General features: G+C 41.3%; 1 protein-coding gene across 2 annotated transcripts; it reads left to right on the forward strand.

Annotated features, from left to right (window-relative positions):
• The first annotated feature begins 1,974 nt into the window (after positions 1 to 1,974).
• ssh2b (slingshot protein phosphatase 2b) lies at positions 1,975 to 17,692 on the forward strand. 2 transcript variants are annotated; one of them, XM_028421207.1, is made up of 15 exons: positions 1,975 to 2,208; positions 5,659 to 5,702; positions 11,221 to 11,333; positions 11,424 to 11,488; positions 11,573 to 11,694; positions 11,783 to 11,848; positions 11,946 to 12,011; positions 12,149 to 12,343; positions 12,559 to 12,652; positions 12,742 to 12,870; positions 13,103 to 13,149; positions 13,258 to 13,404; positions 13,495 to 13,695; positions 13,829 to 14,834; positions 15,146 to 17,692. In XM_028421207.1, exons 1-15 carry the CDS (start codon positions 2,146 to 2,148, stop codon positions 16,364 to 16,366), a joined length of 3,579 nt encoding a protein of 1,192 aa, XP_028277008.1. In that variant the 5' UTR covers positions 1,975 to 2,145; the 3' UTR covers positions 16,367 to 17,692. The 2 variants fall into 2 exon arrangements, with proteins under 2 accessions (XP_028277008.1, XP_028277007.1); XM_028421206.1 differs by lacking the exons at positions 1,975 to 2,208; positions 5,659 to 5,702 and adding an exon at positions 9,259 to 9,693.
• Positions 17,693 to 18,588: the final 896 nt, after the last annotated feature.

The following is an 18,588-nucleotide window of genomic DNA, read 5'->3' on the forward strand; positions in this document are numbered from 1 at the left end:
TTTTAAACCGGAAGCTTAACTTGTGATAATACTTTGGATTTGCATTAAAGGCTATGACTTAAAATATTTACTTTTCTAAATATTTGCCTATAGTGAAATTTACATTTTCAAACATCCATTTATCGGTGTCAGCAGACCAATTAAAAACTGACTAATTTCAATATTGTCTAAAAGCCTGGGGAGGGGGAAGTGATCTGATCGTCTTAGCAGGATCAGGCTGTGGCATATATCATGTAGCAGCTCTTGTTCTGTAGCAAAGTTTTAAGGACAAGCAGATAAGGGATCACAACTTGAAGTGCGCATTAAAATATGAACTAGGATTAAAGTAATTTTTATTGTCATACCAGCTCACATTTACATGTTTATAGTATGAAATTAGGACTCATGTCCTGGTTTAAAGACAAAAAAGATCAGCACAGTATAAAAAATAAGAGCAGTCAACTAGTCAGCTACTATGAAAGATGAACAAACATCTGTTACTATGACTGGAGAGGAAACAAATACTGAAATGTGTGGCTTGTGGTTGCAACAACAAAACTCATTTGATTTGTTTTAGTCAGCTGCTCTCTTCTGACCCATGTGGTAATTCATTCTGTTAAATCAGATCAAAGAGCACAAGGCTCACCTGTGATTAAAGCTGCAGCTTTGAATCTCCTCTGAGTGACTCTAAATCCAAACACCATTATCTCTGTCGTAATCTGCATCTCATCTCCTCTCTGGCCTCACTGTTAATCCCTCTGGTACAAACACAACAACTAAAGCTGCCCGATGGACAAATGCATCATCTCAGGTGCACTTCAAGCTTTTTAGTTACATTAACTGTGTATTTATGTTCATTTGTCTGCTGCTAGGTGTGTGTGTATGTATGTCTTTCCCTGTAAACATTGTATTTATTGTGCTTTTGAAATATGCTGCTACTACAACTTAATTTCCCTACGGGGATTAATAAAGTAAATCTTAATCTTAATCTTAAATGGATGGAAAGAATGAATAATGGAGTAACTAAATCAATGGATATTCAGACTGACAGAGGGACAGAAGAAGTTCTGCTGTTCACTGTCATGTGAGATTTTTCTTTTGGTATTTCAGTCTGTTTTAATGGGTTATTAGTAGTAGTAGTAGAAAAAAAGAGAGGGCAGATTTCACAACAGATACAATGATAGTAAATGTAAGTATTGCTACCTGGGTTATGTGTACTTATGACACACATTTGAGTGTGTAGTTTGCAACAGGCTGCTTACCTTGATCTGCGCCCTGAGGCAGTGAGAAAAGCAATACCAGTTCAGACAGGCAGGGTTCTCCTCAGGATTCATGAACTGTCAGCGCGACACCTACTTTACTAAAGCTTATATGCACAGAAAATCATCATTTGACAACTAGCCTGTAACCTCTCTTATTTTCTACAGCTTTAAGATGGAGCACAAATATATATACAAACTGTTAAAATAAGACTTAAAAATAGTTAGAGTTTGCACACGTGTCAAAACAAGACATGGATGTATATTTGCAAATAAATCATATAAGGACATATCTTTACAGATCATTCTGAAAAACTGAGAATATAGCCGTTATCGTCCATCAGTGTGTAGTGAACATATCTGGTACATAAACATCATCAAGTTTCTTCTCTTATATCACTGATAGCACTCTTAAAGCAGCAAGACCCATATCTCTAAAGACTTTGTTAAAACTTGTATCAAATGGTTTATGTTTTTATACAAACACTGTCAACTAATTAAAAATATTAAGAGATTAATCAGAATGGGCACTCTGACAGATAGTAAAGTAACCCAGTGGAATCTTACTTAGCTTGGTTTCAGCTTTAAGACTTTTTAAGTCAAGTTTTTTTTGTCACTACTAAAGTAGCTATGTTTTCATTACTTAAAACTGCTTTGTTTACCTCCAGCACACAAACGGTTAATCGGGATTGACAAGCTAAGGGCTTGCTAGTTGCGCATGCGCAGGCGGTACTGACAGAGGAAACAGCCGGGGAGTAGTCAAACAGCCTACGTTCAGAGAGAAACCGGGGAGAAAGGCGAGAGAAGACCGATAAATCAGATTAAGCTGGGGTTGCGCCCTCTTGAGAGAATTATGCTCGTCTCGCAGCCGTCGCTTCCTCTCAGGTGTTCGCTTCCCGGTCGCTGAATGGCGCTGGTTACCGTGCAGCGTTCACCGACCCCCAGCACCAGCTCCAGCCCTTGCGTTTCGGTAAGAGCTGCTTCCCTTAAACTCCCTTTTCTCTATTGCTTCCACTGACACCAAACCCAAACCTCTTTGCTACCAAAGACGACTTAAAGCTTCATTTCCGCTGTCTTTTTGTCGGCTTCTCACTGTCATCAAGTGCCTTGCCTTTGTGCTCATGCGCATGCGTGAAATATAGCTGCCCATCTTTTTCGGCTACAGTATTACGGTTGTAAGTCACTGACTGCTGAATTAATATGCTGAAAACATATTTTATTATTGCTATCCGAAAGGAGACTGCTGTTTGCTACGTTAGCTTGTGTGGAAATGACAGCTTCCTCTTCAGTTTGAATGTACACCACAGCTTATATGCACATTTCCGCCGCCTGTGCAATGTTTCGGCTGACAGTTAGCTACGTTACAATCCCCACTGCAGATGAACTTTCATCGACAGGGTGGTGTAAAATTTTTAAGCTTTCGTATTCGTGTACTTAACTACAAATTACACGGTTCGCTACCTGATGATTTGTAGTTGCAGTATTCCACCTTAGCAGGAAATATTTCATGCACTTCCGTCGTAATAAGCGCCTTGTGACACGCATGAACGTGGGTATACACTCGTATACCTGTTGTGAGCTGTTTTGGCAAGTAAACGTTGTGGACGTGTGTCTTTGTCCTGGTTTATCTGTCAGGTCTGGATGTTTTCTACCTACCCGCCTGTCTGTATGTCAGTGTCTGTTGCTTTGTGTTTGTGTAGTGAACGCAGTGTGTGCCCATGCAAAGTAGAGGAGCAGGTGGTGTTCCTGTCCTGTCCTCTCTGCATGTCTGGTTTCAACAGAAGCAGGGAACCCCAGCAGACAATCAGACACAGACAGAGGAAGTACACAACTGCATACACTTCCTGTGTCAGTGCTGCTGTTACTGAATTTCATAATGTTTTTCTTCTTGATCATTTGTGATGTAGATACAGCCACAGTATCCATGCCCTGTTTTTCCTCCATATGCTTTGTAAATCTTGGCAACATACACGCTCCCTGTGGACAGTGTCTCATTGGCCGAACTTATTGACGGACCAACACATTTGTCAGTTCCATGTGTGTTTTAACAATCACATTAATTAAATTGACAAATCAGTACATTTAATTATGCAGTGAACAAAGAAAAGTTTACTTTATACATTTGCAAATTAACTCATGTGGCAAGAGTTTGTTATCATAGTGTAACTAACAAACTACTAGGTACAAAATGAAGAACAATAAAATAAAGTAGGAGACTTAACTATATGTGAAAATGTTTTTCTGCTCTTGGCTGTGTCCCAAAACACAAACTTCAATCAAGTTATTTTTTGACTGAGAATGTCAGTCATACACACATCTCTTGATGTTGAGGCCTTAAAAGGGACCCTGTCCTTCACACCTTTTGTATTCTGAGCAAAACTGGTTTTGTGAGTAGGCATAATGATAACTGTCTTGTTGTGTACACACACATTTCATGTTATATGTTCTGACTGTCATCCAGAACGACTGAAAATATCTAGAAGTGTAAATGTTTATATTGTGTGGTGCAAAGCAGCACAGCATCGGCTCTATATATATATATATATATATATATATATATATATATAAAACATGCCATTCAGGAACTGTAGCCGATGCTGTGCTATATATATATATGGTTATGAGCAAGAAAGTCTTTCAACATTGCAGGAGAAGTAATAGAAGAAGATATGTAAGTGTGTAGTTTGGCTGGGTGAGACAAGCAGGGGCGGTAAAGATGTGTTTTCTTGTGGAAATATGCTTTAAAGTCGTAACCCACACACATACTGTGATAATGAACTGCACAGACACATGTCTGGTTTCCTGTCTTGTGATGTGACTCTTATGAGAGGCCTTCTGGCTGTTCTCCCCCCACCATATTTACACGAACCTTATGTTGATAGTACGTGTGCTGAGGGTGTTACAAATTCTTTGCTACACATACTTGTTTTTGGTTTGTGAGTGCACGTAACATTGTCTCTAACACATGGAGGTCCCTATCCAGACTGCACGTTCAAATTTCATATTTACATAGGCTTTGGAAACATCTCGCATTTTCATATATGCAAAATCTCTCTGTGTTTCCCTGTCTCGAGGTATACAAGACGAAAAGACACAACAGCACCTAACCACAACTGAAACTTTGCCTAATTTGATTAATGAATACATTTTCTTTCAGAAAGGCACCTCCTTAGTTTCACTCTAGTGTTGATTGTGAAGGTGTAAGCTGATTACAGTCACCATCATGTACAAAAACAGTCAATAAAGCTGAGGTCTCTGTCAGCTACCCATGGATACAAACAACATTGAGCTGGGATAGACAGTATATTCTACTGTATTTTTAATCAGAGACCATCCTGAATGAAACAGTAACACTTTTGGACATTTTCATCGCCACTTACTCTACATGACGTGCGTAACAATGCTCAGAATCTGTTTTAAATATCTGTTGTGCTTTCGAGTCACAGCAGAAATCTGCTTTGGATAGTGTGGTGGAGAGAAGTTGAGCACCGCCCCTTACAGTTATTGCATTGAACTGGATCCACAACAGTGTCACAAGACCTGGCAGTAAATTCTGCTATTCAGACTATTTTTGAATTTTCTTCAAGAGTAACTAGGCTAACATTAGCACTGCTGATTGAACACTGGACACAGCCAACATAGGCAGTATGAATCATTTTTGTGCTGTCGCTGTTTAGAAAGAAATGATATGATGTTTCTTCCATATTACCCACCTTCAGTTAGGCCAAACAAGCAGCCATGCATGACTTCATCTTTTTGTCTGTGCTCATTGTGTTCTATAATCAACCTGTAATCCACTTCTTCCTTTTGTGCAGCTGTTAATGTTTTGGTAATATCATTAAGGCTGGTTAAGCCTACAGACAGTGTAAACAAGATAAGTGCCCGTCATTACCAAATAAGTGTCAGTCGTTTATCTGGCATTAGCTTTGGAGTGTTCATTTTGCAAAGCCTCATATTCCGCAATTAGTTGATTTAGGTTTTTCCCTTTGTTTCTGTCTGTGTCCCTCTGCTTGTTTTTGTGTGTGTGAATGTGTTATTCCCTGACCAGCCACACCTTAAAAACAGACTGAGGTCATTTTCCTGGAGAGTGTGTAAATTGAGTTGAGGCTGAACTCTGCTCTCTCTCCTGTCTCTGCAACAGCACTCTCCACTCAGGCAGTACTGATTAATGAGTTGGATGCTACTTTTATTGTTTTTCAGTCTGTGTGAATTTGGAAATACACAGGACATTCATTGTAGTATAGTTTGTTTTTGTTTATTTTTTCCAAGTTTTGGTTGGTGTTGCTGTGTGTTCTGTTTCATTTCCATGTTGAAGCATTACAGTAATTGCTTAAAAATAAAGATATAGAGAGACCTATGTTTGATTATGTTATATATTGAACTATTAAATGTTTTTTCACTCCTCGTTTTGTCTCTACAGGAGTCTGGTAGCGGGGAGGATGACCGTCGCTCACAGCCCAGGAGGTGAGATTACTTGTTTTCACATCTGATGATATCCACATTTTAAAATGATGCAAGGCTGGTTCTAACTCATTTATTAGTCAAAAGTGAACGGAAAAGTGGTAGTTAAAGAGACAGCAAGACACCCGAACTGTCATGCCAAAAACCAAATGAAAACAAAGGGTTGGTTGTGCTCCTGCTCCTGACCTCTGACCTGACTTGACATGACTTAGATGAACAGGGAAGAACTTTTCCTGCTGAAGCAGATAATGATTAATCACTAAATGTGTCTGATGCTGCAGGACTTCTTTCCTGTGACTTGACAAAGAGCTGCTGTGCTCTTTTGTTGTTATTATCAAAGGTCGTCCCTTGTTGCTCTATTGTTGAAAATCTGGTTTTTCTTGTCCTACTCAGCCACTCTGGTTTTAGTCCTGCAGTGATTAGCAATTTCCTTCCACTTCCTACAATGTTTATTTGTTCTATATGTACACTTCTCTTTTGTTATGCTTGGCCTTTAAAAACAGATCCTGAAATCCCCACAAGATAATTAATGGTGGTTTGCTGGTTGACCATTAGAGGGCAGCAGTGTCTGTGTGAGTGGTATGTGGGTCAGGAGAACTCAGCTGCTGATCTAGGAGCAGAATGGTAACCACTCCTAAAGTCACAGCGCCTCAGTGTCTGTCTGGTCATTAGAGATCTGTGCCACCCAGCTGAGAGGACTGCCTGTATTTGTGCAGCTGGGAGTGAAATTTACACTCACATAAAGGGGGGTTTGTGTGTGCGTGAATGCGTGTGTGCATGTGTGCATGTACACTGAGGCAGGTACATGATCAGATGTCTTTTTGACATCTATAGCTCTATTTTGTTTTGGACACTTAACATTGTTTGACCAATGACATTTACATTTACTGCATGATTTTTCATTGTACTATAAAAAATATCATAAGTGGAACATATGCCGGTGTCTGCAGTAAAAGCCTTGACTTCAGAATAACCACAAACACTCAATTTTCTACTCCAATTAAAGGCTGGTTTGGAGCATTGGTGTTGGAGGTTAAAGTACAATTGGAAAGACTAATGGGGTCCACGTTGTCTCTGGTTACTGTTGTCTTTAATTTCCCTATCGCATTGGCCTGCTTTCTTGCATCAGCAGAAATTTTAACAAAACACCTAAGAAATTGTCTTGAAAAAAATCTGTGAAATCTTAGGAGCAGGTTGTGTATTTTCAGCCACCCTGCTGACATCTGGGCCCGTCATGACATTTAAATCAGCAGCTGCTGCCGAGCTCATCTCTGACACAGGTAGTGACTTTCATTCAGACAGGAATAAGACTTCAGTGATGCAGCGTGTGTGGGTCTGCGTAAGCAAGGCTTACTGCAGTGCAGCTGATTAGAGTCAGTGACGTTGGCAGGAGGATGACATCAGCTAGAGCAGCAACATTACTGCCAGATGACTTTACAACTTGAGAGTATTTCTAATCTTGAATAATCTGCATAATTCTCTGAAGAGGGAACAAAGGGGACTGGGGAGGACATTGGGTTTTATTTATCGGTCTACACAATTGCATAAAATGTATAGATGTATTTGTCAAACCTCTAAGACTTCACAATAAATCCTTTTTATTCACTAAAAAGTAATCCAGTATGCAATGTGTTTGGTATGCTAACTGGCATACCTAGCATTGCAAACAGTGACTTCCTGTTGCACTGATTGAGATGCACTGATTGTGAAAGTGTAGGCTGACGCAAATAACAATTTGGCTGCCAATGTTTTGTAAGGTTTTTTTTCCTCTTATGTGTCAGAGAAACAAGTAGCCATTAATAAAACAACTATACAAGCTGAATGCAAAATATTTTTGCAAAGGTAGTGGAATTTAAGTAGAAAAGCTGTTAAATATTATAAATATTATAGATAAATCAATAAAGATGGTTGTCCAAATGACGGTGCACAGGAACCTGACATTTAGCCAATAGATACAGGTGCATTCCTGTAACATAACTGCTGGTAACAGTAGTTCCTTATCGATTGTCTGTGTGTCAGACGTGTTTGTGTGTGTGCGCACCTACCGTAGTGTGCTACAGTGTATACAGTATGTGACGTGGTGATCACTAAGGTGACTGACTGTGTTTGTGTACGTGGAAAGATAAGAGCAGTGTCTGGTGTCTGTCTGCTTGTGAAAAACCACATCCTGGCATTCGCTGCTGGTCATTGAATGGTGTGAATTTCAGCAGTCAAATGAGAGAACAGTCAGGTGGAACCTAGATGGTTTCAATAACACACAAGGAAATATATTGGTTGACAGACGTCCACAGATCTCTGGATTCTGTAGACTTAACAATTGATTTTTACACTTTCTTAACTCTTATGGCCAGATAAAGGAATGGAAGTGATACTGAAGGGGACAGTGTTTGTAGACAGCAACCTTGTAACAAGAAAAGAGAGCTGTGAAGTGAACAGGAAGCTGAAGTGTTGATTGTGTAACTGTCAGATTAAGTAGCTGATTGCTGTTAGTGTCTTTTTAAGTTTCAGGGGTGAAACTTTTGTCTCCCTGTGCTGTCTCTGTTTCATCTTACATATTGTTATACGCATTGTTTGTCGACTTGTGATTTCCTTTTTTTAAGGTCACTGATTTAAAAACCTGTGACATCAGCTGATCAACCAACTTAACTGAGGAGTCACGCCACCTGTATTACACAGGCCAGTCACTAAAAGTAAAAGCACCACACTGCAGTTGTTATTTATCATGGGATATGAATTGGAAGTCAGGTGGTGGCCTCACAGTTACCCTCAGTTTGTAATCCATCCTATAAATTGAAACCACGAGGGATCAACAAGCAACGTAACCGAAGCTAAGGTCAAGTTTCTCTTCAGTTCAGCCTTTTTGATTTCACAATGTTTTTTTCCGTTGCTGTGTTGTTGTTGTTGTTCTGTTGCTGGAAGCACTTTAGGTGTCAGGTGTTGCTGACTCTGGTGAGAGTTTTCCCTATAGGCCACATATCTAGTGTTGCTCACAAAACTTCATGATTAACCATGACTTGACTAAAATGGTCAACCATAGCTGTTTGAAACAAAAAAATCTAAAGCTCGAAATGAGCCATCTAAAACCTTATATATATTTTGTTTGCCTTGACAATGATGAACAAACCATGGCAAACGTGTAACTGCTGATTCAATATTTAGTTTTTAAAGAACATCTATGGTGTCAATATTTAACTGCCACGTATTAATAATAATAATAATAATGAATCAATATAAACTGCATTATGAATGTGTGGAATAACCCTGATCTAACTCCCAGAATGTAGCCTCATTATTGCCACACACACACACAACATACCTAGTTTCCTTTTGTTTATATAATTATAAATGTAAACAAACAAACAAACAAAAAAACTATATTTATTTTGCTCTCATTAGATTCATTTGCATTAGGCCACTTATATTTTTTCATGTGGCTGCCATGCTGCTCTCTCTTTTTTTGGGCACTGCTGACCCTCCATACAGTCCTACCCAGGCTGCCGTTTTCACGGATTGGACCATGTGTGTCTCCTCCCCTTCAGCTGCAGGATTTACCGCAGCTTGCTGCATACAAATGAAACGGTCGCGCTGAGCAGATGTTGGGAGACACCTGCTTTGTAACAGCATGTGAGAAACGTGTCAATGCCTTTGCCGTTAGCGTTATATAAACCTGCCGCGCATGTTCAGCTTTTAACGAAATTTGCCTTAAATACGCGACGAAGTGACTCCAAATAAAAACAATCAAAGTTTGACTTGACATCACACCTTCTACCGGGCAGTACAGAGTGACCACCTGGCCACATTAAAGCAGCGACTATCGGTGACTAGCTTCCACCTCTGTGCGCCTCGTCACCGCCACCGGTGCAGCAATGCCTCCCGGTGTTGTGAACGCCCCTCGGAGCGCCTCGCCCGGGTGCTTCTGCGCCTGCTGCGGAGCGAAGACGAGACCTCATTTCACAGAGAACTCCGTGATCTCTCAAGAGGAAATTTATCAGCTGTAAGTTTATGCTCTGAGCAAAATATAACATTAGGGCGTGTGTTTATTGTTGCATCCGATTAGCCATTCACATATATATTCTGCACTTTATTATGTAGTATTGTTGTGTTGTGAAATGACCAGGGTGTGAAGTTTTTCTGTATATTGGGATGGATATGACAGCACAGTGGCTGCAGGAAGGTTGTTTCTTTCTTTCGCTCCATGACAGATATCTGCCAGATGCTTCACTCACCTGCTCATGTTCCCTCCTTATTTTAGCTATCATGAGGGGGCACATGCGACAGGCACACGGTGTACCTTAGACGGCTGGATGCTGGGCTGGATGCTTGCATTCAAAGGCAATACATGTGTTTGATTAGCCGAGTCAAGACAGTGTGTCTGCTTTTGTATTTATTATTGGCACCCATGTAAGACATTTGTCTTGTGTTTGTAAACGCAGCTGTCTTCTCTCCCAGGAAATGAATTCAGGTCGTCTAATCCATGCTGCTGTTGATGCTTTGGAAGGAACTTTAAAGGCTTTTTCACTTAAAAGCAGTTGCTCTAATTATAACCTATATCTAGCCTTATGTGTTTTGTGTCAGTTGTCATGAATTTCAAAGCTCAGAATGTAACTTGATATTTAAATATCCACCTCACAGAAGCCACATATTGCATGATTATCACTTTTGTAATTACTGCTGTCCATTCCAGGGTTATCCTTCTCTGCTACTGCTCTGTTTCCTTATTAATCTTCAGAGAATATACATACAGTTTACTGGTGCTCTACATTCCTAACTTGGCCTCACATTTATCATTGACCCCAGAAGTGACATGAAACATGGACAATCTGTGATGAATTGGCTTTCACTAGTCTAGTCACACAGCTATGACAGCTGCTCAAGCCCTGAACCAGAAACCCTTTGTCTGGCACTCGATTGTATTTGTTGTACAGCTTGCTAGGTGTGGGCCATAATTCAAAAAACAGCAGCATTGTCAAAATAAATGGAATGCATCAGGCAGCCTAAGTCATTACATAAGACTCCATTGTTCATACTGTGGTTGCACCAAGTAGCTTAGCAGAAGCTGCCAGGTACTTGTTCACTTATCTGCTATAACTGTTTGCTTAAATTAAACAATGTAATGCTGTGTTACTGTGCGTCATTTCATGAACATGTCCACTTAGGCCAGCGCATAATTGGAACCAGCGTTCCTTTGTTTTGTCAAGTGTTTTTGGCTCATAATGAAGTCTTTTCTTTATTGTTTTGTATATGATGTTTTTTCAGGGGTTTAGGGGTATTTCCTCAGAAAACATCCAATTAAATTACCAGACGTTCTACTTTTAGGCTCCCTCATGCTCAATACTCTGATGTTTACATGATGAAAAACACAATCTGCTGCTTTATGCTGCACTTCTCTTTAAAATGCAAGCAGCAGCAAGAGTGCTTGCTTTTACTGCACTTTACTTTAGCCAGTACATGGTAGGATTCTTTCTTTAAAAAATAACCCGTGTTTCTTGTTTTTTTTCTCTCTCTCTCTCTCTCTCTGCAGTATTAGTGAAAGTTTCCTGACAGTTAAAGGAGCTGCTCTCTTCTTACCTCGAGGAAATGGCTCCTCATCTTCTTCTGCATCTCGCTTCTCTCAGCTGCGCAATAAACATGCAGGTAAGGTGAAGAGCTGTTGTGCTTTTGGTAAATAAACTTTTCATAGCTGTAGTTCTTCATACTAATCTTTTATTATTGTCCCATGTCCAGGAGACATCCAGCAGCATCTACAGACCATGTTTACTCTCCTCAGACCAGAGGACAACATCAAACTGGTGGGTGCACACTGTAACACAAACACATACAATTTACTGACAACCTCCAGGCTGCATTTAATCAACTGGGTTTTTCTGGTCCAGGCTGTTCGTTTGGAGAGCACCCATCCTCAGGTCACCCGTTACATGGTGGTGGTTTCAACCAATGGTCGTCAGGACACAGAGGAGAGTGTGGTGCTGGGAATGGACATAAGTCCTGTAGACAGGTGAGGAAGTGGCTCACAAGCTCACATGTGGCTGCCAGATTTAATGCTGTGCATAAAGCTTTAACCAGAGATTTTTTTCGTCTTTTAGCTCATGTTCTGTTGGACTGGTTTTGCCTTTGTGGAGCGACACTTTGATACACCTGGATGGAGATGGGTAAGAAGCTTAACAGAGAACACACTTAACATCAGATTTCTAAGAACATTTTTCATTTAATCTCTCTCCTCTGTGCTTCCTCTCTTCTTGCTCTCAGGGGTTTCAGCGTGTCAACCGATAACAGAGTGCATGTATTCAAACCTGTTTCTGTGCAAGCCATGTGGTGAGTCACGCTGCATTAATCATGTGATCACATGATAGAAAGGGGTGTCTGTGTATTTATCTGAATTGTTGGTTTTATTATCTGATTTATTTAAAAGTTTTTTTTGTCATAATCTGCATCTAATCTCTCTATCACAGGTCAGCACTGCAGTCACTCCATAAAGCATGTGAGGTGGCCCGTTGTCACAACTACTTCCCAGGCAGCTTGTTCCTCACATGGGTCAGCTACTATCAGAGCAGGATCTCCTCGGACCAGACCCGCATCAACGAGTGGAATGCCATGCAGGACGTGCAGTCACACCGTGCCGATTCTCCAGTGCTCTTCTCTGATGTGTAAGTATTTTATGTTCTCTCCCGTCCTATGTTTTCTCTTATTTTCCTACACAATGAGATGATTATTTATTCAAAGCCTAAAGATGAAGTCCAAAGGTAAAACTCCTATTGCTGTAGTGCCATCAAATGGTTTCATCAGAAATCTGCCCTAAATGTCTGACAGTATCCGATTTGTATCTGATCTGTGTACTGAATTTCATGTGTTGCTTCTGCAGACCCACAGAAAGAGAGCTGACCGAGCGCCAAATCAAAACCAGTTTGAGGGAGATCATGATGCAGAAAGATCTTGAGAATGTCACTTGCAAAGAGGTGAGCTCATTAAAAGTTGGGATTAAAGATGCTTCAGACAGATGCATCAGTTATTAGTATTTTACTAAGAAGAAACACAATTCTTGCAGATCCGAACAGAACTTGAAATGCACATGACATGCAACCTCCGAGAGTTCAAGGAGTTCATCGACAATGAGATGATTATCATTCTTGGCCAGATGGACAGTCCTACAGAGATCTTCGATCACGTGTTCTTGGTAGGTTGACTGGAAAATCTTTAGATCTGCATCTGGCAACAAAACTTGGAAGTTTAGTTGGCTTGATGTATGACAATTGTCTTGTGTTCTAAGTTCCTGTAAATGTTAAGGTGCTTTGCCACTGTTTGGTTTGGAGTGCACACTGGCATGTCTTGCCACAGGATTTAAGCATTATAAGAAGGCTGAGTGGAAGTCTCTGAACAAGTCTGAGGATTGCTTTTGTTTCCTACAGGGATCTGAGTGGAATGCTTCCAATTTGGAGGAGTTGCAGAAGAGCGGGTAAGGATGGACAACAAATAATGAAACCTACTGCACTGTAAAGTACACACTGTACTAAAGTCTTTACATACATACATGGATTTTTGTGTTCTACTCCTTGTTATCCAGGGTGCAGTACATCCTGAATGTAACGAGGGAGATTGATAACTTCTTCCCTGGTGTGTTTGAGTACCATAACATCCGTGTTTATGATGAGGAGGCCACTGACCTCCTGGCCTATTGGAACGACACCTACAAGTTTATATCAAGAGCAAAGTAAATTTCTCATCTTGTGCAAATTAGTCCTTTTTACGTTACTGACAATAATCGTATAATATTGTTGCTTGGTTCTTTGTATCTACATAGGCAAGCTGGGTCCAAGTGCCTGGTGCACTGTAAAATGGGTATAAGCCGCTCCGCAGCCACAGTGATTGCATATGCCATGAAGGAGTGCGGCTGGGATTTGAAAAAAGCCTTCGATTACGTCAAAGAGCGTCGAGCTGTGACCAAACCCAACCCCTCTTTTATGAGACAGCTGGAGGAGTATCAGGGCATACTCCTGGCCAGGTACACATTCACACACAAGAATATTTGATGTAAGTGTTGCGCCTATCATGAGTGATGCAAATTGTGCATGTCATTGTTGGAAAGGAGCAGCATGAATACATTTTAAAATCTTTTCTGTTTACTCTTTCTGCAGTAAGCAGAGGCACAACAAACTGTGGCGTTCCCACTCTGACAGTGATCTCTCTGAGCACCATGAGCCACTGTCTAAATCCTACGCCCAGCCCCACAGCCTTGGTCGCTCAGACCCACATAACCAGGCCAGTGGCACACCTGGTCCCTCTGTGAAAGAACTGCTGGAATCACTGGCAACTTCTACTAGCACTGGCAAAGCATCACACTCCACTAGCCAGCCTGATACTGGTATCCAGTCCAGTCAGCTCAGCTTTTCATCCTTTGAGAGAGTAGCAGCTGTATCACGTAGTGCTGAAGCTCAAACACTTGAAGCTCCTTCTTGTCCTGCTGTAGGGCAGAGCAGCCGACTGGAACCCCATTGTTCTGAATCCATAGCTGGTTCTGTGTCTTCTGTATGTCCTGTTTCTAATGGCTTATGTGACTCTGAGGAGCAGTCCTCACCCCCTCCTCGCTCCCAGCCAAGGGCTGCCACTGTGGTGCCTGAGCCTCAAAAGACTGATGTGGTGACTGTTGCACAAAGTGTTTCGGTGGACCAGCCTCACCCACCTCCTTCCCTTCACCATCTCCCCCCATCTCCGGCACCGTCCTCAATTATAGCATGCACAGACAAGGTTGTCAAACCTCAATTGTTGTCCTGCTCCCAGCCTGCGATAAAACCAGTGCAAGAGCCCATAACAACACAAGCACCAAGCACACAGCAGGCTGCTGGACCCCCCTGTCAGCAGACCTGTGGCCCTTCTTTGGACAGTTTAGCAGCACATCCTCCCTCCACTAATGATTTCTATCACAGTGCCATTCCACATGACAATGTGATGCTGTTTGGTCACAGTGCAGATCACATTAACTTTTTCAGTGCCAGGGAAAAGTTCAAGGGAATGAGTCAAGATGGTAAAAGTCACTGTGCTGTAGTGCAGCAGGCACCCACAACAAAAAGTTGTGGCAAAGAACATCACACGCCGCTGCAGGAGGTTTCCACAAGTGAGGGAAAGGAAGAGGAGAAAAGAAAGGTAATTACAGCTTGTAGCACACTGCAAATAAAAAAAAACTTTTGTTACCATGTTTAAATAATAAAAAATGTGAATTTGGAATTTTATTTAACCCACAGAAGTTAAATTTTGTCTCAGATTACTGTAGACCTTTTTGAATTTTTGAATTCAAGTGTTGCCCCCTTGAGGTCACATCAGAAGAATACCTCATGACAGATATTTGTTACATCTCTACTTCAATGTCTTCTGTATAATTGTATAGATGTATTTACAACTATTCATTTTCCATTTAAACATAAATATGTTCAATGCATTCTTTCTTTTCTCTGTAGGAAATCCATGTCCCTGTGCAGGTCACAGGGCTGAAGCCCTCGCAGCCTTCTCCTCTTGTCCCTCTCAGCCAACCAGAACCTCAAGCCCTTCAGGACCAGGAAGTGAGGAAGCTGAAACAGGAAAAGGAGGACAGACATCTTTTATCACATAAGGAAGCTGAGAGTGTAAAAGAGGAAGCGAAAAACAAAGAGGAGGAGGAGGCAGCTCCACCTCGTCTCTATAGTGACTGGACTCGAGGGTCTGTGCGGCGTGTCACACAACAGCTGGAGCAAAAAATGAAACAAGAGCATGAAGCGCCTTCACCCTCTTCATCACCACCGTCCCTCTCTGGTAATAACTCCTCCTCTCAGCGGCGGTCGCACAGTGCCCAACCTTCAACAACGCCGAATCCCCAGGATGCATCAGTTTGCTCACAGGTGTCAGTAGTGAGCAAAACCCCAAAAGGACAAAAAGTCCCACCTGCTGATACCAGATTTCTCTCTACCTCTTCTCCTTTCCACTACTCTGCCCAGTCTCCCTTTGCCTCTGTGAACTTCCTGTGTTTAGAGGGTGTAACGGAGCATGAATCAGGCACAGACTGGGACTATTCCACTGAGGGACCCCACAGCGACATTATCATGAGGGAGACGTGGGAGACTTTGTGTGAGCTAGGTGCCTTCCTGCAGCAGGTGAGCATGGGTGGTGGCTGTAAGGCCTGGCGAGTGGACCAGGAATTTAGGACCACTCAGAAGCGAGCCAGCAGTATCCAGAAGAGGGTTAGAGAGGTAGAAGCCAAGATCCGCCAGGCAGGGCTGACCCCTCCATCCCTCATGAAGCGGTCAGCTTCTCTGGCCAAACTGGGATGCTTGGAGCTGCTTGCCAACGACCTGAGTGAATTCAGCCGCTCCGCTGTAGCTCCACCCTCAGCTCAGCCTCCAGCCCACGCAGTCAATGATGAATCCAAGAAGCAGCGGGTCCACAACTGTCCTTCCTCAGCCAGCCAACAGCCAGAAGTCCTCGATGTTAATGCAGAGGGGCTTTCTGAAGCTAAAGAATCCTCACCAGGAGTCTCTCTTGCATCTAATCAGAGCCCACAGAAAGGAAAAGTCCCAAACTCTGGCCAGGATTCTCTGCATTCGCCTGGGCCAACACTTATGACCACAAGGCAGCAATATGGAAGGACTCACCCTCTTAGGCGGCTTAAGAAAAGAACTGTTAGTACCCTGTACCACACCATGTAATCCTCACCTCTGTCTGTCTGTGTGTGTGTCTGTGCGTCTGTGAGAGAGTGAAAGAGAGAGAAAGGGGAATGTGTACCCAGTAATGTTAGAAATGTAAATGAAGTGCATATGTTGGATTTATTCAGCAAAACAGACCAATGCCTCCTGCCTTAAAGAATGTGTTTGGTAGTTTCCGTACGTTCCCTGCAATTCCACCAAGAGCCTCTTTGAAATCTATGATACCGGCAAGAAAAGTGACAAGGCTATGACGGTATGAAACAATGAGAAAAGCAGCAAAAACAATCACCCAAACTTGTTTCAAATGGCCTGAGCCTCCACACACACTTTACATCATTGCTGGTGACATTTACTTGATTACTGTTGGTTGATTGAAGTCTTAACCTGATGTTAGCTGGAATGTAGCCTCTCTTTCCCTCTTCTACTCTCATGTCTGTTCATCAATATTTGGTAGTTATGCTGGAGAGAAAGTGATGCAGCTCTTCTTCTGGTACAATCCGACAGCTCTGCCCAACATCAGCACACTGACTTAAGATTTGGTTTAAAAGCTCTCAGGTTGAAGCACAGATATCACAGAGTAGTACTCTCCCACACACATACCAGTTTATTAAGGCAAAAGGTAAAGAGAAGAGACTTTTTTTCCCCCCATTTCTTACATGTTACCTCGACCAAATCTGACCTGCACAAACATCACGCTCTGGGTTTCTAGAATGTTCTCCTCAATCAGAAACAATTTTAACTTCACTGCTCAATGAGCCTGAAGTCTCCTCACATCCTCTAACAGGTCAGACACCACTCTTTTTTAATGTATGTATTACTGTGGGAGAAATGGTAGGTTAGGTTAGGGGTTAAAGGCAGACTGTATATTTGTGAGTTTTCTGCTCTTTTGGGGTTTAAAGGTCTTCATTGTGAGAGTTGACATTTTAGGAACTACATTTTTTTATATCTGGTTTGTGTGTGTGATTGGGACTGTGTAGCACAATTTTACCATAATTTTGTGTACATTTTTTTTTAAAGTTGATCTCTTTGTACACTTTTTAGGAGTGTGCCTGTGACTGGCAAGTGAAGCTTCTCTGCAGTCTATCAGAAATGTCTGTACAGGGATGTCTGTCATACATGCACTTTACTCCCTTTTTAATTTTAAATGTGGCTTTTTTTTACATGTGTGTTTGCTACTTTTTGGGAGCATGCTTATAGGGTCGTAGCAACTGTTGGGTATGTGCGAGTGTTGTCAAAAACCTTTTTTTGTTTTCTTTAATTTTAAACTATCTGTGTAAATATTCTTTTATATTATGTGCTTCAACTGTGACCATTAAACAATAGAAATTATTAAACGTCAGGTTCACTGAGTCTGTAGAGTAACGAGCGGTCGCAACATACATGGACACCAATGGTTCCAACAGAAGACCAAGGCTCTTACCATCACTAACTAGCAGAGATAGTATATGGTCATAAACTAATAATTTCTCCCCTCTTCTGCTCTAAAGGGAACACACTCTCGATGAATGTGTAAAACATTTCCATTTGTACCATCAACATTTTAAGTTTTGCCTCCTATTGTTTCACTTCATACTTTCCCCCTTAGTCATCTGTGCTCTGTCTGCAGTGGCTGTGTGTCCCCACAAGAGGGCTCATTCCCCTTTGTGAGGAACCACGTTGTTAATTTATACTAAATAAACCTCCAAACATGCTGATTTTAAAGAAATAACTTATATTTCTTTTCAATAATATGTAGACTGTGTCAGCACAGCACTAACTGAGCATGTTGCGTTTGTAACCATCACATCTACAGAAAGACACAATAAGCACCTACTAGGTATGCATGCAGATAAACTCAGACAGCTAATAGTATTTTTCACCACCACAGTTCTCAAATGGTTTTCATGCAAGACTTTTTTCTTTTATTTTTTCTTATTTTATTTATTTATTATAATGTTTATTAATTTTTCCATTGTTTTTTGTTTTTACAAACAAGAGAAAAAACACAAGAACAACAACACAGAACAAAAACTGGCAGGCCATAAGACAAAGTGTGCAACTAGTGTTGTAGAGTAAATTAAAAATAAAATATTATTGGATAAAGTATACAATGCCCCTCTTGTCCAGATCATGTAGTGTAGTTGTCATGTCAATTTATAGCTTTACTCTTAGATTACATTATTTACCTTGTTTACTTGACCTTATTTTATCTTATTTACCTTATTTTTTATCTTATTTCATGTTAA

Source organism: Parambassis ranga, chromosome 14 (genome assembly GCF_900634625.1).
Source record: "Parambassis ranga chromosome 14, fParRan2.1, whole genome shotgun sequence".
In the NCBI taxonomy this organism is placed as follows: domain Eukaryota; kingdom Metazoa; phylum Chordata; class Actinopteri; family Ambassidae; genus Parambassis; species Parambassis ranga.

Excerpts from the sequence above, each read along its gene's own strand:
- ssh2b (XM_028421206.1), top strand. The coding sequence starts at position 9,566 with ATGCCTCCCGGTGTTGTGAACGCCCCTCGGAGCGCCTCGCCCGGGTGC. Across the intron at positions 11,334-11,423 it reads GCTGCGCAATAAACATGCAG|GAGACATCCAGCAGCATCTA; the intron begins GTAAGGTGAAGA and ends TCCCATGTCCAG. Across the intron at positions 12,344-12,558 it reads CCAGTGCTCTTCTCTGATGT|ACCCACAGAAAGAGAGCTGA; the intron begins GTAAGTATTTTA and ends TTGCTTCTGCAG.